This window comes from Eleutherodactylus coqui, chromosome 8, assembly GCF_035609145.1.
Source record: "Eleutherodactylus coqui strain aEleCoq1 chromosome 8, aEleCoq1.hap1, whole genome shotgun sequence".
In the NCBI taxonomy this organism is placed as follows: Eukaryota; Metazoa; Chordata; class Amphibia; order Anura; family Eleutherodactylidae; genus Eleutherodactylus; species Eleutherodactylus coqui.
The window spans coordinates 32,163,698-32,186,851 of record NC_089844.1 but is presented as its reverse complement, the minus strand read 5'-3'; the positions used below and the strand labels follow the sequence as shown (position 1 = coordinate 32,186,851).

The following is a 23,154-nucleotide window of genomic DNA, read 5'->3' as shown; positions in this document are numbered from 1 at the left end:
CCCCCCCCCCCCTTCATTTATCTGTATTTCCCGTGCCGTCGCTTAGCAATGACCCTGGTATCTGCAGCCCATACGCGATTACATTGCGTATGGGCTGTGGGTATATCCGTGATTATAGAGCTTAATGGGCTATATATCGTGGATTTCTGCAGTAAAATAGAACACGCTATGTTCTATTTTCTGCAAGCGGATTACGCAATTCCGACCCGTATATGTGAGCGGAATTGTGTAATCTCATGTATTTGATTAAACAACGTATTACTGCGGATCATACGATCACAGATTCGGCAATTCAAGTGTGGTCATGTGATACCGGCCTTACAGAGGTGGCTCCTGTTCAAGTTTAACCATCTGCTTTTCCAGTAAGGCTGCCTGTTTACAGGCACTTTTGCATTGTGTTCCCCGCGACGATAATCCGGCCGCGGGGAACGCAGTGCACGCTTTCCATAGCTTTGCTATGGAAAGCGCATCTTACCTGTCCATGAGTGGAGAATCATCGTGCTGCGAATTGCCGCGATTCTCCGCGGTGAGCCTGTCAGATAGGCTCACCGCAGAGATCCGTCTGCCGGCTCCTGGGCGGCAGCTCCCGCGGCAACTTCCGTGGACAGGCAGCCTAAGTGATATAAATCAGATCAAACATGTGAGGTGAAAAGTAAATGCCTAGGGTGTCTATGGCTCTCTTCTCCCAGCGGTGCAATAATGTAATTTACTTATCTCCACACACAGGAAGTCAGTTATGCTTTCGAAGTGTGGAAAGAAATTCATGCAAGTATGGGGTGAACATGCAAACTGCAAATGCCTCTGGTCAGATTTACAGATCTACCTGCCATGGGGCTTTCCACTTATCCAGCGGCCCTCGTAAGCGGCATCTTTTAGTCTTGCATCCTTGTAAAAGGTGTATTTGGCGCTGCGTGATAAAGGAGGATCCTGCCTTATACTGCTTCCAGTACCGGTAGGTGAAGGCTCATATACCCCTCGTAGAGCCTGGTCCACTGCCTGGCTTATCGCTCGAAGCCACTTAGTCTGCAGGAAATAAAAACACAAGTAGAGAGAAGTGTAGCCTGGAATTCATAAACCAATCTTACACTTTTCAGAAGGACGTAAAACTTATAGTCATTTGTCCACAAAAGTACCTGAACAGTTTTTAACAATCCAACACTTCATAACTTATTGTGGTCTTAGCAAGTTCACATAAAAGCCAAACTTACTACTTAAAGGACAATACATTACGCATGCAAATTCAATTTTTGTTTGCAACTGCTGAAAATAACTTACAGTCTCTAATAAATATTAACTATTCTCATACCTTTTCTTGTGGTGACAAAGCAACTAAAGTCAGTTGTTCCTCCGGGGTTGTGATCTTTAAACCATTTCTGAAAGGAATAAATACCATATGAAGAAATACACCTTAAGGGCTTATTCAGACGACCATATATCGGCCGGGTATTCACGCCGACCGATATACGGTGTCCCTCTCAGCAGGGCGAGAAGGCTGGAAGAGCCGGGAGCAGTGCTCTGAGCTCCCGCCCCCTCTCCGCCTCCTCTCCACCCCTCTCCACTATTTGCAATGAGGGGAGGCGGGATGGGAGCAAAGCTAATTCCTGAAACTTAGCCCCACCCACTCATTGCAAATAGTGCAGAGGGGCGGAGAGGGGGCGGGAGCTCAGAGCACTGCTCCTGGCTCTTCCAGCCTCCTCCCCCTGCAGAGAGAGACGACGTATATCGGTCGGCGTGAATACCCAGCCGATATACGTTTGTCTGAATAAGCCCTTATATACAGACAATTAAAGAGGTTGTACTAGAATTGCAAGTTATCTCCAATCCACAGGATAGGGTATCACTGCTGAGAAAACCACTGATCCTGACAACAGGGGTCCAATGTCCTCTTCTTCTCATCACTGCGCGGTCACTTAACCCCTCCGCAGTGAAGTCACACTGAATGGAGTGCTGGTCAAGCATGCATGGTTGGCGCTCAATTCATTTCAATGGGACTGACGGAAATACCCAAGCGCTTGCCGCTTGGCTTTTTCCAGCAGTTGCATTAAAAATGAACAGAGCGCCAGTACACTTGTATGAGCAGTGCTCCATTTAATCTCTTCATCACTGCGATGGGTGCAGTGAGAAGGACAGGGGAATATGGGCCCCCATTCTTAGGATCGGTGGGGATCTCAGCGCTGATCAGAAAAGTATTCCCTATCCTGTGGATAGGGAATAGCTTGCGATTCTGGTGCAACCCCTTTAATACTTAAAATCTTCTAAATTGCTAAAGACGCAGGACAAAATGGACCGCAGAAGTCAACCAACGCATCAGCGAAATTCAAATGGACTTCTAGAATTTTGGTGAGTTTTAAACCGCATGCATAAATGTGCTGCTATGAAACTCAATGAGCAATACACTGGAATTAAAAAGTTTGTTATCTCCCAGGATTTTTAAACTTGCTCCCATATGCAAATAATACAACCGGTGGTGACGTGTCATCATATCTGGTAGTCACATGACCACGGTGTCCAATACGTTTAAACGTTGATCCAGGGATTATTCTGACTGCCATTATGGAGTCGGGAAGGAATTTTTTCCCCCAAATGGGCTAATTGGCTTCTGCGTCATAGTTTTTTTTGCCTTCTTCTGGATCAACAAGGAGGGGTGGAAACAGGCTGAACTACATGGACTAGGTTGTCTCCCTTCAGTCTACCATACTATGCTACTATGTAATCGCTCTAGTGTCTGTGCATGGCCCTAGAGTCCGCACATGATGTGGTCAAGTCACAAAAATAATTAAAAAATATTGCTGCATCAAATTTAAACAATAATAATTCAGTGTAAATAGGCCAACGACTGAACGATGAACAGTAATTTGTTCGCTTATCGTTCATTTCATGCAAGCGAGAAAAGCATTGTTGACTAGTTTTCTAATTGATCGGTTTAAATACCGATCGTTCAGTTGTTCTCATTCTCTGATACAGTGAAGGACTGAATGATTTAGCGAGTGAACGATGTATCTGCCTGTATGATCAGGCTGCACAAGCGAACTCGGACATTGTTCAATCATTCGAACGATAAATCTTAAGATGTAAAAGCAGCCCAAAGGCCCATCTAGACACAACGATTATAAATGTTGTCTTTTGAGCGATAATCGTTGTGTCTAGCTGCACTGACATTTTTCAGTTTTCATTATCCCGTCGGTCATCATTGTCTTTCAGCGTGCTGTAAGACAACAATGAGCCTCATCAGGGATTCACAGTGGGATACAGCTGATACTATTGTTTCAGCTGTATCCCGCTCCCTGATAACAGGCTCGGTATGAAGAACAGAGCGGTCCAGCTGTGTTCTCCATACCCAGCATGGAGTGCTCAGCTGTATAACAGCCGGGCGCTCCAAGCAGAAGACAAGCGGAGACACCCGCTTGTCTTCCTCATCCTCTGCTTTGAGCGCTCGGCTGTATGACAGCTGGGCGCTGGGAGGGGGGGGGGGGGGGAACAGCTGGATGCAGAAGACAAGGGGGACACCCTGATTGTCTTCTACATCCTCCGCTCCCAGCACTCAGCTGTACAACAGCCGGGCGCTTGGAGTGGGGGAACAGTTGTATGCAGAAGACAAGCGGGGACACCCCGCATGTCTTCTGCATCCTCCGCTGGCAGCGCAAGGTGATCGCTCATCTTGCGCTGTAAATGATACAACGATTATCGCTCAAAAGTCGCTTGAGCGACATCTTTTGAGCAATAATCGTTGTGTCTAAATGGGCCTCAAGTGTACGGCTATATACCTAAACCTAAAATAAACATCACACAAGAACATGCTAGATCTCTATCATGCCAATACATGTTAAATAAAATCACTAGATTACTGATTTAAGCCCTTCTGATTAAGCACTGATGTAAATTTGCGAAGCAAATGTATGAAATTGACCAAAATCATCTCAGTAAACTTAAAAATGACTGTTTTGATTAATATTCTAAATATAGTGAAATAGATCATAGAAACACAGAAGATTGGCAGCAAGCAACACGGTCCATCTAGTCTGCCTTCATATCATATCATTTTAAATAGTTTCCTGACAGATTTACTTTAATTACCAGTGTGGTGCTTGAAATATAAAACATCAGCTTTATACTAGAGCAAGAAATAAAACATTACGTAGATACATGGACAGCGTCCAAAATCAAGGCACAGCTATTTAACATCCCAAGGACACGGCTTCAGTAAACCAGACAGACATCATTTTTGGAACTCAAAACAAACAGATTTTTGCTACAATACTCACATTCCGGCAACGTCTTCAGATATAGGCTCCACCCACAGCGTAGAAAGTGCAAAAATATGGTGTGTGGAAAACTGTAGAAAGAGAGAATGAAAATGCTTGATCTGGGCGAGAATGTGTGTAAGTGGCTCAATTATAGAAAGCAGAGGGGTCCGTATTGGGCCCTATGCTTTATAATATATTTATTAATGACTTGGAAGGAGGATTGCACAGTAAAATATCAATAACTGCAGAGGATACAAACTATGCAAAGATATCAACGCAAAAGAGGACAGAATGCAGTTGCAAATGGATCTGGATAAGTTGGGAGTTTGGGCAGAAAAGTGGCAAATGAGGTTCAACATAGATGAAAGTAAGACTATGCACATAGGCAGAGGAAATACATGTCACCATTGCACACCAGATGAGAAACCACTGGGTAACACTGGCATGGAGAAGGACTTGGGCATTTTAGTTAATGGTAAGCTTATCTGGAGCGACCAGTGTCAGGCAGCTGCTGCCAAGGCAAATAGGATCATGGGCTGCATCAAAGAGGTCATAGGGCACATGATGAGAACATTGTTCTTCCTCTTTACAAGTCACTGGTCAGACCACACATGGAATATTGTGTACAGTTTTGGGCAGCAGTACTCAAGAAGGACATCTCAGAGCTTGAGCGGGTACAAAGGTAACTAAAGTAATAAATGGAATGAGCGGACTACAGAGAGGTTATTCACAATAGAAAAAGACGGCTGAGCAGCAACCCATATTTAAGGCTGCCTGTCCACGGGCGTTGCGAAATCCCGCGGCGGAGCTGGCAGACGGATCTCCGCAGTGAGCCTATCAGACAGATTCGCAGCATGCTGTGAATTGCCGCCTGCGAGTGGAGAATCGCTTTCCATAGCAATACTATGGAAAGCTTTCAATGCGTTCCCTGCAGCTGGATTATCGCCACGGGGAATGCAATGAAAATACGCCTGTGGACTGGCAGCCTAACTATATATAAATATATCAGGGGACAATACAGAGATCTCTCCCATCATCTATTTATACCCAGAACTGTGACTATAAGAAGGGGACACCCTCTACATCTAGAGGAAAGAAGGTTTCTACACCGACATAGAAGAGGGTTCTTTACTGTAAAAGCAGTGAAACTATGAAGCCCTCTGCCTGTGAATGATGTGACGGCAAACTCAAAAAGATTTTGAGGGTCCTTTTAGGCGTGCAGATTTATCGTTTGAATGAGTAAATGACGCCATCGCTTGTTCGCTCTCGTGTAGTTTGTTTAAAGAAGCTGATACATCGTTGGCTTGTTCAAAGGAGCAACCATTAAGTATAAGCTAATGAAAAGGACTTAACGAGCGGTTTAAACCAAACAATAAGTGAACGAGCCAATGAGGATTTCAATGCCTGCATAAAATAAACAATGAACGAAAAAACGTCGTTGGCTGCGTTTCGACTGAATGATTGTCGTTCACTGTCGCTTCTTTTAACGATTTTCTGAACAATATAGTTCCGTCTAAAAGCACCTTAAGAAGGTCCTGGAAGTCTTTCTTGAGGGTTACAATATTACATGTTATGGCCGCTAATTACTTTAGAAGGATCGGTGATCCAGGGATTATTCCGACTGCCAGACTGAGTCCGGAAATAATTTTTTTCCCTAAATGAGGAAAGTTGGCTCCTACCACAGTGGCGTTTTTTTGCCTTCCTCTGGATCAATATTTGGGGGGTGTAAGGCTGAACTAGATGGACATATGTCTGTTTTAAGCCCAACATACTTTGTTACTATGAGTTATTTGCATGAAGTAAGAAAAAGCAATTGGCTACTGACTGTATACAAAATCTGCTGCTCTTAAAAATAAAACTGCAACTTGTAACTATTTGTAATTATTTCAGTTTTTCTGACTGCTTAAAAAAAAAAACAAAAAAAAATAAAAAATAAAAACTTATAAATCCTTGGCATTTTTGCAGGTGTTGGTCTTAAAGGGTCATTGCCATCTCAGCCCAATATGGCCCAGATGGGAATACTCCTCTGTGCGCTGCAGCCATAGCGGCTGGGAGTACAGAAAGGGCTGAATGGGCTATGCTATGCCGTTTCAGGTCACAGAAGTGAACGGAGTTATGAAACAACAGTGTAACAGCGTGAACTACACTATTTTCATAACTCGAGAGCTGCAGAAACAGACACTTTACTTCTATGGGATTTTAACCCTTTCCAATCCAATTTGTATACTGGTTTTACTAGGGGGCTTACTCTTTTTCTGCCATTACACAACAGCGCTATATGCTGGCTAAAGCCAGTACTGCATGAGGTGACACGTTGGATTGGCTCCTACAGCAGAGAGGCTGGCAATATACAGTAAGGGAACCCCAATGGGCGTCTTGCAACATCGGAGATGTACAGCCTTAAATGATAATGTCTTTAGATGTCAGACAGTGGATTGGAAAGGGTTAAAGAAAATGCATAAGACAGACCAATAGGCTGTTTTTGTAACTACCAACCGCTTTATATGGTCAAACCAAGGGTTGTCGGGCTCGGATCTTCGGATTAGTGCAAGTCCCAGAGGTGCAGCCTGCATCTATCAGACTTTTATGGCATATCCTTTCGATATGCCGTAGAAGTTACAGATGGGAATATGCCTTTAGTAGGTTTGCTCTTACGGAGATCTGTATATATCACTGCAAGTATTGATAACGCATGGTACAAGCAATGATGATCTGACAAATATCACAATAAAAAAACTCACCTGTGCATGAACTAGGGCATCATTGAAGAGAATGAACCAGTTGACAGAAAAGCGTCCAGCATTCTGCAAACACAGAGCGCGGTTGCTGCTTTCACAGATCAGTCGTCGCTCTGGTTTCCTTAAAGAATCCTGCAGAACAAAAAAAAGATTTTCTTTTAAAGCAAGAAAAAAAAAAAAAGGCAAATCATGTGACCCAATAATAAACAAATATACTACATTATACAGTTATCACAATGTAATTAAAAGGCGGCAGATTGTATTGGCACTGCTGGCACCAGGATATGCTAGCCGGTTTCCTGCACCCATTGACACTGAGTGGAAGAGACCACCCACTTGACAGATTGACAGTACCTGGAACGGGATCTAAGAAGAGCCTGTACGGGCAAATGGGGGACAGCATGAAGAAAACACGCAGAGAATTAGCAGGGCTGCGAAACTCTGCAATTAGCCCCACTGGCGTGACAAGTATGTTTGCACTGCTAAATCATTCTGCCTGATGATGTGTGTGTAAGAGACAGATAGAAAGCAGGATCTCTGCAGTCCCTTGAGAACAGTCTGTAGAACACAGCGCAGCAGAGGCTCCTCAACCACAACTAAGAGGATGAGAAACAGATGTAAACCCTGTACAGGGAAAAGTGGAGAAAATGCAGAAAACAAGCCATAGAATGGCCAAAAGTGATCCAAAAACGCCAGTCCAGTTTAAGGTAAATGATGCAGCTGTTCCATAATATATACATGCAGCAAACAGATAAAACAGACTTTGGTCATTCATTACAGTCCCTGGAGAGATTGCGCACATACCGTCATCTTCCCTGGGAAGGTCTTCCAGAATCCCAAGGTGTATTCAGCATCCTTCTTCTTTCTACTCAAAGCCAAGGCCAAAGCGTCATAACTACTGCTGGAGTCTTGAAGCTTTTTGTATTCTGATGAGGACTAACATACACAACAGAAGAAGAGAAGACTGTCAGGGACTTGTTACATGATGACCAACTAATAAAGTGCAGGCAAACAGAAAAAAAAACTATGACAAAAGAAACAACCAATCGGTCCATTCAGTCTGTTTTTGAAATACTTTATTTTTTCTTGTGCAGTATATGGAGGTGGGCCAAGGTGCTGAGATAAAATCATCTTCGCCCTAGGATGTAATTATGTTTAACTCTTTCCAATCCACTGTCTGACGTCTGAAGACATTATGATTTAAGGCTGTACAGCTCTGATGTTGGAAGACGTCCGTCGGGGTTCTCTTACTGTATATTGCCAGCCTCTCTGCTGTCGGAGCCTAGCCAACATGTCACCTCGTGCAGTACTGGCTTTAGCCAGCAGATAGCACTGTTGTATAACAGCAGAAAAAGAGTAAGCCCCCTAGGAAAACGAGGATACCAATTGGATTGGAAAGGCTTAAAGGGGTTGTCTGCTCATATGAAAATTAAGTGTCACTGTTTCTATAAGCTGGATGGCAGTCACTCACTCACAGAAGTGACTTTGAACAGGATCACCAGCTGCGTCCTCAGTCATGTGGCAGGTAAGATCTTGTCAAGATGTCTGTCGGTCATATGGACTGCTCTCCAGGCAGCCCCCCCTTTCTCACACAGGTCAAGCTAGATGATCGTTTGTTCAAGTATAGGCTTAGTGTATTCCTCAACCTCAATGAGAGTTTGTTTGGTCTGAGGGGGCAAGGAGTAAGCAACTGCAGTCCAGCCTATAGAAATGCTGACACTTTATTTTCTGTGAGCAGCCATTCAGTAGTACAGACTAATATAAGAAACTTTGTAATATATCTTATCAGAGTAAAATGCTTATCTCCCCAGTTACCAGGCTCCTTTCCTCCTCACTCATCCTACTAAACCGTTAACGAACCCTGAAAAACGGTTAAAATCCAACTTGGTAAAAGTAATCTCACTGACAAATCAGATTACATGCTGCCTATATAAGTCTATGGAGGGGAAAGGAGGAAGCCTATTGGGAAAGAAATGCATCCCACACAAAGACGCTGCTCCAGTTAATAGTGTTTTGCTATCACATAGCTACTGGATTCACATTTACACTGCTCAGTTCTTCCCTACAATGTCTTTTTGCATATGATAGTGATAGAAGAGAAGAAACCTCTGTTTTCTCCATGCGCAGTGAAACTACGCTGAAAACCCCATTACAAGAATCAGTGTGAACTCCAGCATAAATTTATGTAATAGAAAACCTGTAATAGCTAAACCTGTCTGAACTTTACCATAGCTGAAAAGTAATTTTTGTATTTTCTTGTACCGCCATTTAATGTGATCCTGCCCAGAGGCGTAACTAGAGGCTGCTGGAGCCAAATGCAAAATTTGTAACAGGGCTCCTAAACTATAATGCTTCATTTATGGTACTAGTGCGTTGTATGGAGAAAAGAGATCTTACAGTCCCTGCAAGCGCACCCAACGCAGCTAATTAAATTAAACCCGTGATACTGCCCACACTTGCAGTGGGTGGGATCATGTAAATGACTGAAGTTCCCATAGTTCCTCTTTTTTATTACAAACATTGCCCCAATGTAGGCCGCCTGCACACGAAAGGATATGCATTGTGGAATCTGCGGTCGGCGTCTGCATCGCAGATCCACAGCAAATACTGTTGGTTACATGCTATAGAAAAGTGCTTCTTCCTGCACACTCGCAGAAACCAATTGCCATTTCCGCAAGCAGAGGAAAAATTGCAGCATGTTCTATTTCAGTATGTTTTAGTGCGGACAGAGGACGGACGGCTTCCACTGAAGTCAATCGAAGCTGTTTGACCTGCGGCCCTTCCGCAATTGGCATTCAATAGATGGCGCGGGAAAAATATACATTTAAAAAACCTGTACTGCGCACGCCTGGCGGTGGCTTCCCGTAGCCATTCGCAGTACAAATAAAAGAAGAAGACAGTTACGCTTGGATGGCGGCTGCTGTCAGGGTCGGATTCCGCTGCAGACTCCCGCATGCGGAATCTGAACTGTTGGCGTGTAGGCGGCCTTACAGCTGTCTTCTAGCGCCTCTATTATAAGCTATAAGGCTGAGCAGTAATTACTCCATGTCTTCACACAACACATTGCTCAGTTGTTCCCCTACTCCCAGGACACTATCTGCTACCCAGCATGTAAAACACATTGAGATGGGGGGAAGCCATGGAGCGGTGGGGATAAGAGGCATGTGAAGTGTGATATCCAGGCAGAGGGGAGAGAACAACCTGTTCAGTGCATGGAAGACCATTATGTACAAGTAGGAGATTACCACCAGGAGCACGGTCATGCCACAAACTGAGGTGCATTCACAGGCAGCGGATTTGGTGAATCTATTCACATTGAAAGCGTGAAATCTACTGCAGATCCGCACCGAAATCTGTCACAAAGTCTGCAGGACATCGGCTACAGCTGAACGCACTCTTAGGATCCTTTGCATGGAGCAATGATGTTCAATGACGTCCGTTTACACACGCAGATAATAGTTTGCATTTCTTAATCATCGCTCCTTCAGTCCATCGCTGGTCTGTCAGGCGAGTCTAAAAATGCCTGGGAATGGTTTGTGAACGACTGGCAAACGAATAATGATTTTCATGCCTGCATAATAAGGGCGAATGATAAGCAAACAACGAATCATTCGTTCACTGGCCAGGTTTCCACTAAATGATTCATTTTCGCACGATTTAACAATTTGAATGATAATCTCTTTGTGAAAAGGGTCCTTAGTAAAAAAAAATCCATTTACACGCAAAGAGGATTGCTCAAAATTCGTCAGAAACTGACAGTTTTGAGCGATCATTTTGCATTGGGTAGCAATGGGCTAATCAGCCCATTAGGAGCCAACTAGCTTCATTTGCATGTATTTAGAGAACAGCAGGGGGGGGGTGTCTGTTCTCTAAATACATCTGCAGCAGGCTGCTGGCTACATACAATGCTATCAGTGCTGCCCACAGAGAACACAGCATGCTGTCCCTCTTATCAGGCACAACAGCTTTTATGTTGAGCTGAACTAAGCGATGGATGAAGAGTGCACGATGAGCACACATTTACACGCAATGGCTATCACTCAACAGCCGTCGTTTGGACGAATTTTGAGTGATAATCGTTGCGTGTAAATCAGCCTTAAGTGACTAATCTTACTGCACATTAACCATTGCACATAAATCTTTATAGATAAGAAAATCCCTTTAAAATGTTTGCTTTCTATGCGCTTAAGTGAAGAGGATGGTGGAAAATTAACGAAATACAATAAAACTTAAAGGTGCATTCAGACGATCGTATATCGTCCGGGTATTCACGCCGACCGATATACGGCGTCCCTCTCTGCAATGGGGGGGGAGGAGGCTGGACGAGACGGGAGCAGTGGACTGAGCTTCCACCCCCTCTCCGCCCCTCAGCACTATTTGCAATAAGAGGGGCGGGGAGGAGTGAAGTCCCAGAACTTAGCTCCGTACCCTCTCATTGCAAATAGTGCCAAGGGGGGAGAGGGGGCTGGAGCTCAGAGCACTTCTCCTGGCTCTTCCAGCCTCCTCCCCCTGCAGAGAGGGACGCTGTATATCGGCCGGTGTGAATACCCGGACGATATACGGTCGTCTGAATAAGCCCTAAAGCCTATTTAGACACGATTATTGCTCAAAATCCGTCCATACGATGGCTAAATCCTACCATCGTTTGCTTTTCTGCTGAACGATGGATTTCATGCAAGCATGAAATCCATCATTCCTTACAGCAGGGACCGCATGCGGAGTTCTCCACGGGCAGCGCTGACAACATTGTTATTAGCTGACAGCCCATAGCAGAACAAAGGACATATTTAAAGAATAGACCACCTGTTTTATAAATACATTTCCAGGCAGCTCATTAACACACAAATGATGTTAATTAGCTGCTAATTAAAATTAGTGCCCATTAGTAGCTATGCAAAATGATTGCTCAAAACTGTCACTCCAACTGTCTTTTGAGCGACCATCTGTGTGTGTAAATGGGGCTTTAGAACTTGTTCTGCTCCAGGGTACAGCTTAGAGCATCTTGTAGCAAATTACCATTAAAACCCAGGACAACATAGAATAGCTTGCTGCACCATTTCATCCTGGAAAGCTCTGCAAGCCGGACAGATCCTATTAAATTTAATGGGGGTCCGTTTAGCACAACCAGCTTCTATCTTATGGAAAGCCCTTTCTGTCACTTTTTGGTGTCATGACAGAACAGGAAAATGAAACCCTACAGTGATGGGAACAAAACCTAAAAACTGCTAGTTCCTATAAAGAAGAAAAAAATCAATGAATGAAAACGAAGGGAAAGGAGACGCAGAACACCCCTACAATGGGAACTGACTTCAGAAGAAGCAGCAACTATAAAATGATACAAAAAAAAAAGAAAAAAAGTTCTAAGCAAGAGAAACATTTGTAACTAGGCTGCTGCAATACACACATGCAATAACTTACCACCTCAAAGCACATGGCGAGTTTCAATAGCAATCTGGCATACTCATGCAGTCTGGTCACTGGTGAAAAGAAGAGCGAATTGAGTGTTTCAGGAATGGATGTACCCTCATCTGTCCCATGGCAAAGACTCTTAACCAGGCCTTGGTTCTTACTGAAGAAGTCCCTAAAATTATATGATAATGGTAATTAAATTAGAAAACGTATGTACATAAAGGAAAAATAATGAGCGAAGCAAACCTAAAGGGCCCTTTTATAGGATATGCCAGTCGGGCGCTTAACACTGGACTGATGGTCGCTCAGATAATCGAGGCAGAGCAGGACCTGAGCTTGGTCTGTGTAGGCCCAAAAGCTGGGAGCTCAACTAGGAGCGACCACCCGGCCGGCAGAGAAGACCTGCAGAGCAAGAAGGTCTGTGCCCTAGGAACACTAAACTAGAACGGATTTAGCTCAGTGTCTGTAGGAGGGGTATAGCTAGAGGGAAGAACTAACACTTTTTGCTTAGTGTCTTCCTGCTAGCGACAGTTGCTAAACCACAAGGTCTTGCTGTGTTCCCCAATGACAGCTGGAATTGGCATAAAATAAGAAAAAACAAGCAAACAAAAGACTATATTTAAAGCTGTCTGCACAAGACCAGGTCGGATTCTGCATGTGGGAACCTGCAGCGGAATCTGGCTCTGACAGTGGTTGGCCTCCGCATATGCCTGTCATTCCTCTTCTTTATCTGTGGATGGCTGCAGCGACCCGCCGTCAGACATGTGCAGTACAGATTCTTTGAAAAAAAAAAAAAAGGCATTTTTTCCCACGTCGTCTCTAGGCGATAATGTGGGTACCCGCGATCTATGCGGAATGTCAATGGTAGCAGTCCGTGCAGAATCCACACTAAGGCTGGGTTCACACAGGGTGGATTTGCCATGGAATTTTCCCTGCGGCAAATCCGCCTGTGGCCACTAATCCCGGTATTAGCCAGCCATGTGGACGAGATTTGGCAAAAATCTCGTCCACATGGGGCAGAAAATCCGCCGTGGCAAAGCCGGCGCTGCGGCGCGGATTTTTGGGACTCAGCATGTCAATTCTTTTTTTTATTTTTTGTCTGGGCCTAGCTCCTCTCTATGGGAGAGCCGGCTGCAACGGAAAAGCATGCAGCATAACCGTGAGATTTCCGCGGTGAAACCATCCCATGGGAACCCAGCATTAAATAGTGCATGCTGCGATTTTTCCCCCGCTTGCGGAAATTGCAATTCGTTTGCGCGAGTGTGCAGGAAAAAGCGCTTTTGCATTGCATGTTCTGAACGGTATTTGCTGCGGATCCATGGTGCGGACGCCGTCCGTAGATTCCGCAATGCCGATCCATTTGTGTGCAATTGGTCTAAGTCTCTTCGGAGCCCTGAGAGACAGCTGAGCAGCTCCCATGGCTTCGGCATCTGATATGCTTTTTCAGCGGAAGTGATTGTTTCGTCACTGCCCAAACCCCTGGGTGCCACTCAGATGTGTCCGGGGGGGGGGGGGGGGGGGGGGCGGAAGAGAGGGAAGGCCAAGCTGTCAGAAAAATTCTTTTTATAATGACAAAACCTCTTTGGAAGGGGTATTCTGGGCATATCCTAATGATACCCTATCCTCAGGATAGGTCATCAACAGGTGATCACCAAGGATCCGCTGCTTGGAATTTCTAGGATCGTTCAGCCTGTTAGTGCAGCCGGGCCGGACACTCCAGCAATGGTGACAATTACATGTTGCCTTTATTTTGTGGATCAAAACGATTACGGCGATCGTTTATTTTTTTTTTTTACCCTTAACCCCTTCATGACGTGGCCCTTTTTTTTTCCATTTTCGTTATTTCTCTCCCCCCCCCCCCCATCATTAAAAAAATTGTAACTCCTTTATTTATCTATCCATCGACGTCGCTGTATGAGGGCTTGTTTTTTGCGGGACGAGTTTCTGTTTTCAGCGGTGCTATTTAAAGTACCATATAATGTACTGAAAAACTTTAAAAAAATTTTAAGTGGAGTAAAATGAAAAAAAATAAATAAACGACATTCCGCCATCTTTCGGTGCGTTTTGTTTCTACGGCGCACAAACTGCAACAAAAATGACATGATACCTTTATTCTATGGGTCGGTACGATTACTGCGATACCAAACTTGTATTGCTTTTTTTTTACTATACTCTTTTTTTTTTTTCCCCAAAGACATTAATTTTTTTCAATTATTTCCTACAGTCATTATGTGGGCGTAATAACTTTTTCATTTTTCTGTCAATGTAATTGAGCGAGGGCTCATTTTTTGCGGGATGTTCTGTAGTTTCCGTTAGTACTAATTGGGAATACGTACAACTTTTTGATGGCTTTATATTGCGTTTTTTTCTGGGAGACTGTGTGACTGAAAAAGTGCATTTCTGGCGTTCTTTATTTTTTTTTCGGACGATGTTCACCGTGCGGGGTAAATAATGCGCTACTTTGATAGATCGGACTTTTACGGATGTGGCGATACCAAATCCGTATTTTTATTTATTATTTAGACTTTTTAATTATAGATATGGCAAAAGGGGGGTGATTTAAACTTTTGTAACTTTTTTTTTGTTACACAATTAAAAAAAAAAACTTTATTGCGCTTTTTTTTTTACTGTACTTTTAAGTCCCCCTTGGGGACTACAATATGCGATACTTTGATCGCTCCTCCATACTGCATACTGCCATGGGGATGGCTTGATAGGCAGTCTCTCAAGGCAGCCCCCGGCAGCCATGACACCTGCACGGCTCCCCCGATCTCACCGTGGGGGGTGGGGGCGGGGCGTACGGGACCCCCGAACAGCGTTCAGACGTAAATGTACGTCCTGGAGCGGGAAGGGGTTAAAGAACACTCTGGTGACATTTTTTTTTTCATTCACTATGGAACTAGTCCCCTATATATAAAGACAGCTAGTATACCCTTGGTTAGTTATTGCTCTCTATCTGAAACTTCCAGCAGTCGTCGTCCTCAAGTGGGTCATATGATCTCATTCTGACCACCTGAGATTTACTTGGCTTTATGTTTCTCTCAAATAGTCAGTTTTTCAGTCATTATAATTCTTGTGTGATTGATCCTATCATACAAGCTCTTTAGAGGGAAAGCACAAACTGCAATCACAGTTACTGCTGAGGATTAGAAGCTCCTGTCACACAGTTAGAATGAAGAAGATGGCCATGCAGCTTCCAGACCGTATACTTATGGTCTGTAGCTTACTTATGTAAATATAGAAGAAAAAATAAACATGCTGTCCTCCCAGCAAGCAGAGATGGTACAGGCTCTAGCTACTCAAGTGATGTTGTGCTGATGCATTATGGGACAGATAGTCAGAATAATGAAAGAGAAAATCAGAGACATATCTGAGCATCAAGATAGTGCCTGATAAGTATCTGACAGGAGGCTGCACCGCACAAGTGAGTGCAATATACATAGAAGTCCAGAGTGTAACAGACAATGAGGTGAGGGTTGCAGGGATGGAAAAATATGTATTTGCGGGAGTGCCGCTTAAACTTTTATTATTTTTTAAAATTTACTAATAAAATTGAAAATCTTCATCGAATCTTATTTGTAGATTTTTTGCCGAATATTGTGCTTTTGTAGGCATCTTGCCACAGGTCTTAATAGATGGCAACAGGCTGCCATGGTAACTGAAATGCATCCTGCGATCTCATCGGGGTTGGGGGTTTTTGAAATGGCAAAACTTTGATTAGTATGTAACTCCGTATAATTAATTATACATATCACTTACATTGCCGACTTGGAGAGAAGTGAAAATCCACCCATAACCAGAAAGTTGGACATAGCAGAGCAATACCTGCAACAGACAAACTATATGAATGGTTTTAACAATGTATGATAGAAGGAGCCGTACTTCCTTTGTAAAGAGTTATCAGTCAATAGAAATATTACAGGTATTCCTGGCACAGTAAGGGACACAATACTGCAAGAGTACATCGTTACATACAGTGATAGTAAACAGATAAAAGCCCACTGACTCTGTATAACTATCCAAAAATATATTTGAATGCTCCAAAATGGAAAGGCTTCGTGCGTCCTTGGCTCCACGGAGGAAGTTGCTCAGTGAAGTTCCATGCTGGCCAATCAGGTAGCAGAGTTTGCAGAACTTCGTGGCCATTTCCTGCAGAAGCTGAACAGCGGTCAGCGATCCCAGGTTGTCTTTAACAAAAACAAGCATAAGAGCAGAAAAGAGAAGAAAAGAAAGGAATAGCATTAACACTTATTGTAAAAGAAAAAAAAAAAAACAAGCATCAAGTTTTCGGAATTGAATGAAACTTTCTACGTGTGATTGTAGCATTGATATTAGTGAGTACCACACCAGAGCAAAAAGATAATATATTGTGGAAAACTGATCCCTTTAATGGGAGGCTCTAGGACCCTGTTGTACCACCTCTAGCTTGGATACAAGAGGTGATCTGGGTGGGCATGGAGGCTCTAGTACCCTGTTGTACTGCCTCTAGCTTGGATACAAGATGTGATACAGGCAGGCATGGAGGCTCCAGTACCCTGTTGTACCACCTTTAGCTTGGATAGAAGATGTAATATGGGTGGGCATGGAGGCTCTAGTACCCTGTTGTACCGCCTCTAGCTTGAATACAAGATGTAATATGGGTGGGCATGGAGGCTCTAGTACCCTGTTGTACCGCCTCTAGCTTGAATACAAGAGGTTATACAGGCAGGCATGGAGGCATACAGGTTCCGTATGGTATCATGCAGCATATGGCTCCACATTTGCTGTAACTGAGCCTCCAGATCATGCTATTGGTAATACATCTGGCAACTGGACAGGCCATGGAAATGTAACAATGTTGTGGGGGCTCCTGTGACCCCCCTTGTGTGTGCGGCCGAGCATTATCCTGCTGGGAAATACCTCTTGGAAGCCGCCATGAAAGGAACACATGTGGCTGCAGGATGTCCTGAACATATCACTGAGCTGTCATTGTCCTCTGTACCACTACTAGGGGTGACTGACTGTTGTATGCGATGGTCCCCCAGACTATTACATTAGCGGTGGAGGCAGTGTGCCGGTTTACAGTAAAGGCAGGACTGAGGCGCTTCCACCGAGGTCTCCAGACTCAAATATATCCATCAGTGCCCAAACTAAACCTGTGTAGTAATTTTTCACTTGACTTGTCACTAATGACAACCCGGTTCCACTCCATAGCAGTGCAGTTTCATCGTTCAGAACACCACTGAAAACAGAGGTGGCGGTGGGTTTATGTGAAATGCACTACACATAATGGCGCTGGGAGACCAAATGTCCTTCAGCCAAGCGCCTGGACATGGCTCAAACACGGCCCTATAACAATAGTGCCACCTGTCCCTGGTTGGCAGACAAACAGTTGGAGCTGCTTTTGCTTGTCGGACGATCAGATGATACTTTCTACTGCTGATCTGTCAAGAGAGTCCTGAGCCCGGTCACCTTGTGTGCCCTCACACATCCACTGGTCCCAACACCTCCTTACAGTCTGGTCAGACGCTTCTCTCTACTGATGGTCTGTAGGGGGCATCCTGAGCCCGGTCACCTTGTGTGCCCTCACAAATCCACTGGTCCCAACACCTCCTTCCAGTCTGGTCAGACGCTCCTCTCTACTGGTGGTCTATAGGGGACGTCCTGAGCCCGGTCACCTTGTGTGCCCTCACACATCCACTGGTCCCAACACCTCCTAACAGTCTGGTCAGACGCTCCTCTCTACTGGTGGTCTGTCAGGGGTCTTGAGGCCGGTCACCTTGTGTGCCCTCACATATCCACTGGTCGCAACACCTCCTAACAGTCTGGTCAGATGCTCCTCTCTACTGGTGGTCTGTTGGGGGTCCTGAGCCCGGTCACCTTGTGTGTCCTCACACATCCACTGGTCCCAACACCTCCTAACAATCTGGTCAGAACGTCCGGTGGGGGACAAATTATGGATACGACCATCCAGCTTCTCGCATTCAGATAATGCGCCCCTCTCAGACTCTGGTAACGGGGTGAAATCTCTTCTCTGCGTCGTAGAGGCGTCTAGTGGCCAACAAGCTCTACACAAGCAGAAGAGGTCCCTACACACAAGGAACCTCCGAGAGCCTTTTTATAAGCCAAGGGGGGGAACCACTTTTAGGGTGTCAGATGGCAGCACTGTTCATCTAATCATAGTAAACAAAGATTAGGGAATATGGACGCATATGGAATATTTTCCTGCTTTAGTGAAAAATATGCTTAGTTATCAGGATACATGGAGTTCCCTAATCTTCGTTTACTATTACAAGTGTAGCCATCAGGACTGAGTGGTGCAAGGACGTGAGTATATCCCTGTGGATGAAGCCATATGAGAGCGTGGACTATAGCAGTAAGGTGAGACATGGTTATTCTATTTAAAACCATTCATCTAATCACCACAACTCTCATCATTTGTATATCTGCCTGAGATGGAGCTGCAGGACGGGTTTTGTAGCAAAACAACAACTCCTTGTGCTCTAAGGTGTACATATGATTACACCTTACACATTACTTAGTGCAATCATTAGGTTAATTTCCATAGATGCGTCATAAAAAGGTTTACCACTTGTTGCATGAAATTAGCGACGTCATAATTGATGTCATATAACAAATATTAATAGAACGCACTACATGTATAGTATACACATTGATCTAGAACTACGCGTAATGGCCCCTTTATCAGAGCCACCTGCCCTTTCACAATTGGAGCTTCCCTGTATGGATCATCGAAATCCATAATAAAATCAGGTTCTGCATGGATCAGTTTCAGCGTGAATCACGCAATCTGAGCAATGTTGTACGAGGCCCGGTCATCAGCGCTCGACTAGCCAGGGCCAATATTTCAAAAACTGCCAACCTTGTGGGGTTTACTTGTACAACAGTGTGGAGAGTATATATACCGAGAATGGTGTGATCAAGGAAAACCATCCAGCGAAAGGGGATCCGTGGATGTAAACAACTCGCTGTCGAAAAGGTCAGAGGAGGATGTCAAGAATCAGGTGCATACAACTCTGGTGCTGCAACTAATGTATCCGAACTCACAACTCATTGTTCCGTATGTTTAGGTAGACTGTGATATAAAAAAAAACCAAAACACTTACCTAGTCCTAAAAGAGGCCTAAGTATTTGGGACTTCACATCACTCAGGTGGCAATAAAAGTTCCTCTCCGTGGATGCTAGCTCATGGAGGTTTCCAATATAACCCATCATGTTTTGGTCTACAAGGGCCAGGCAGCTACTGGATCCAGCAGAAATACTAGAGATGTACCCCAGCTGAAACGGAAAAAGGAAATCTGCGTTCAGCAAAATCTACTCTGGAACAAATGGGTACAACACCGATACAATTCACTGGAGAAGACTTGTGGTTTTAAGAAGAATGGCAGGGGTTTCTACTGTACTATAGGACCGACCCACACAATAATAGATGGACGATACACCGTGTACCAGGTACGCAGGGAGCAGGCGCGGAGCACAGAAGATCAGTGCAGCTTTTATTAGTGGGGACAAATGCAGTACACCCGCTCCTGAAACACCAGTACTATCCCTGGAAATGTGTCATGACTAGTTCTAGAACAGTGAAGAGCAGCCGTCCCCCGACGTCAATAGCCCTAGTAATCTATGCAGCTGAAGACGGACTTTCCTAAGCAACAGTCTTTAGCTGCGAAGGAATAGCATTTCAGGAAGGAATTTCAACTAAAACCACCCAGGAGTAGGTTAAATAAACATACTGATAAAGGGCTTTAAAAAAAAAAAAAAAAAAAAAAAAAAATCACCTTTAGGCTTCTTTCCCACGAACGTATATCGGCTGGCCGTTTTCAATTGGACACTAAAGCATCAGATGGCCATATTCCTGAGACGTAGAAGCGCCCGGCCGGGGCCAATATAGCGCCGGGCATTTTTACATCGGGCCCAAAAGATAGTCCTGGGCGGACGTATTTGGGCGGGAATACGTCGGCCGATGCATGGGCTCCTATAGAAGCCCATGGCGGCCACACTGCTAAACTTCCTCCCTCTGCTCTCCTCCCCCTCGCAGGCTCACCTCTGCTCTCCTCCCCGCTCGCTCTTTGCAATGGGAGTGGGTGGAGCTAAGCAATGCCCGTCCCGCCTCCTCCCATTGCTGGCTGCAGACAAGGGGCGGAGCTAAGCCCCCACCCCTTGTCCATAGCCATCAATGGGAGGAGGCGGGATGGGGCGGCACTTAGCTCCGCCCCGCCCATTGCAAAGAATGAGCGAGGAGGAGAGCAGAGGTGAGTCTGCGAGGCGGAGGAAGGGGAAAGGAGCAACGGCATGGTGACCTCTGTATATATGCGCCGGGGCCCATGCCGTATGAACGGGTGCACAAACGTTAGATTTGTGCGCATGTTCACGAGCTTCTACGCCCCAGATGATAGCGTATATCGGCCAACCGCGAAAATGCCAACCGATATACGCTCGTGGGGGAAAAAGCCCTCAATCAATGAAATGAATGAAAGAATCATCATTAAGGGTGAACACATCTACAACGCCTTCTTCACACAGGCATATTTGCGTGGGCACTACACAGAATAGAACCCATTGATTTTAATGGGTTCTTTTACACTTCTAAAATGCGTGCGCAAAATATGGTCACACAAACCCCCTCCCCCCAAAACGCAGCATGCTCTACTTCTCTGCGCATTTGCACACCAAACGTCCCCCTAGAAGCCAATGAGAGTGCAATACGCAAGAAGATGCGCAATTCCACTGGAAAAAACATCTGCAACTCAGACGAATTAGCCATTTCAAACTGTGCGTCTGTTGAATATGCCCCGCAGGTGGAAAAAGTGCATAAAATACACCAATAAGCATGCAAAAAAAAAAAAAATCACTGTTTGTTCTGCAAACACATTGCGCTGAGATGCACGCAAGAGCGCATAAGCCTGTGTGCAGGAGCCCCAATTCCTATAAAAATACAACTTAATTCTACAATAAGTCAGTAATACGACATTTGTATGTATGTGTATATTACAGGATGCGATACAGGAAATATGTACCGTCGGTTCTTGCTTATTTCTTTTCTTTTTTGGATATGTTTTACTACAACTTCATATATAGTTAACAGGTAGATTTTGTTACCACTTCCATTTCTTTACGGGTTCATAGTTATATTTAGGTTGTTTAGGAAGCATATTTATCCATTCCATCAGATTTTTGGCTGTACCCATATTGAAAGGGAACCGGTCATGGTGCACGTGCACTGACTGCAAAGAGACCAATGTACTTGCCAAGCGCCAGTTTCCAAGGCTGGCAGTGAGGTCAACAAGTATAACCACCATTCCGCCCCCAACCTCTGCTCCTCAAACTCAGTTTATGGTGCTCATTTGATGCGACAAGTTCCCTTTAGGCTGCCTGTCCACGGGCGGCTTTTGCATTATCGCCCCGGGGAACGCAGTGCATGCTTTCCAGAGTGTTGCTATGGAAAGCGCAGCCCGCCTGTCCATGAGCGGAGAATCATAGCGATTCTCCGCTCGCGGCTGGCAAATTGCAGCATGCTGTGAATTGCCACGATTTTCCGCGGTCAGCCTATCTGCCAGATAGGCTCACCGCGGAGATCCGTCAGCTGGCTCCTGCTCCCCGGCGGCGGCGATCCGCCACGGGATAACGCAACGCCCGTAAATAGGCAGCTTTAAGTGGTAAACTCTTATTTGAAATATCTTAATCTCGACTTTTGTATCAGTTTCTTTCTTTGGTGGTCTTTCTAGTGATGGTCTATATTTTTATTTGGAGCTGCTTTTTTGGGTTCTTTTTTGTACATATTTACAGATATTTCATTTATATATATTACTGGTTGGTACCCACACTAATTCCTATGTCATACCTTTAATATGTTCATCCCAACTGAACTCATAAGCCTTCCTAATATGCATGAGCTTACCTGAGCACACTCCATCAGCTGAACTGGTTCCTGCACTGGGTCTACACCGCTACCAACGTCCGCTGCTCCAGGACCGCTATAATATACAACAGGCTGGTACTCATTTTTCCCATGAGCTAAAAAGACTGAATAATCCTGTCCAGCAGCCACATTCCACACAGTGCCGTCTTCATAAACCTATGAGGGACAGTTATAAGGAATGCAAGTTTTAATACACTGGTGAATACTTCAACAAACGGAGAAGACAAATATCCCAAATCTTAACACGTGGCTCCGTCCCTCAGCTCTATTCTTCACCATCATTATAAAATATCTTCTTCCGGATTCCGAAACAGATATATGTGACAGCAGGCATCTCTGAGCAGCAGCATTTCCATCAGCCCCGGCCATCTGACTACAGATCTGGCTGATCGTATTGCTGTAATCAGTAAGGCATCTGATTATTAAGCTACAGTCTGACATGAAAAACAAACTGCTGAATGAATCCGAAGAGGAAACAGAATAACAGAATCTTTGAAATGCTCCAGTTCTAAAGTTGCTGCTGCAACAAAATAAGTTCTTGACCCTGATTGCTCATTATTACAGTTTATTGGCTTAAAAATTGGAGGAAAGTGTATTTACAAAGTGGAGCTACATGTCAAAGGTTTGTCGATTTTTTTTTTTTTTTGTGGGGGGGGGGGGGGGGGCGGCGCAGTATGTATAAATAAATACAATACTGACCCCTTTTAGCTGCTACGATGCCGCCCCCCTCCCCATCTCTACTTGCCGCGTGCGGTTTTCTGCTGCAGCCAATAGACAGCCCAACAAGGACATCAATGATAACGCCCCATAGGGCTGACAGTGGCTTCTACATTACAATCTCCCG

At 44.7% G+C, this 23,154-nt stretch overlaps 1 protein-coding gene across 3 annotated transcripts in view; it reads right to left on the bottom strand.

Annotated features, from left to right (window-relative positions):
- The window catches only part of ALS2 (alsin Rho guanine nucleotide exchange factor ALS2), an 80,385-nt gene that overhangs the window by 30,188 nt on the left and 27,043 nt on the right, over positions 1 to 23,154 (bottom strand). For all 3 annotated transcript variants that reach the window (XR_010786329.1, XM_066575424.1, XM_066575425.1), the window contains exons 9-18: positions 22,290 to 22,466; positions 19,498 to 19,669; positions 16,398 to 16,578; positions 16,151 to 16,216; positions 12,401 to 12,563; positions 7,787 to 7,918; positions 6,986 to 7,114; positions 4,263 to 4,333; positions 1,307 to 1,373; positions 824 to 1,023 (exon numbers count right to left, since the gene is read on the bottom strand). Coding sequence is in view for 2 of the 3 variants with exons in the window: in XM_066575424.1 (XP_066431521.1) it covers positions 824 to 1,023; positions 1,307 to 1,373; positions 4,263 to 4,333; positions 6,986 to 7,114; positions 7,787 to 7,918; positions 12,401 to 12,563; positions 16,151 to 16,216; positions 16,398 to 16,578; positions 19,498 to 19,669; positions 22,290 to 22,466 (1,358 nt within the window). In the remaining variant the exon portion in view is untranslated. The remainder of the gene's footprint in view (positions 1 to 823; positions 1,024 to 1,306; positions 1,374 to 4,262; positions 4,334 to 6,985; positions 7,115 to 7,786; positions 7,919 to 12,400; positions 12,564 to 16,150; positions 16,217 to 16,397; positions 16,579 to 19,497; positions 19,670 to 22,289; positions 22,467 to 23,154) is intronic.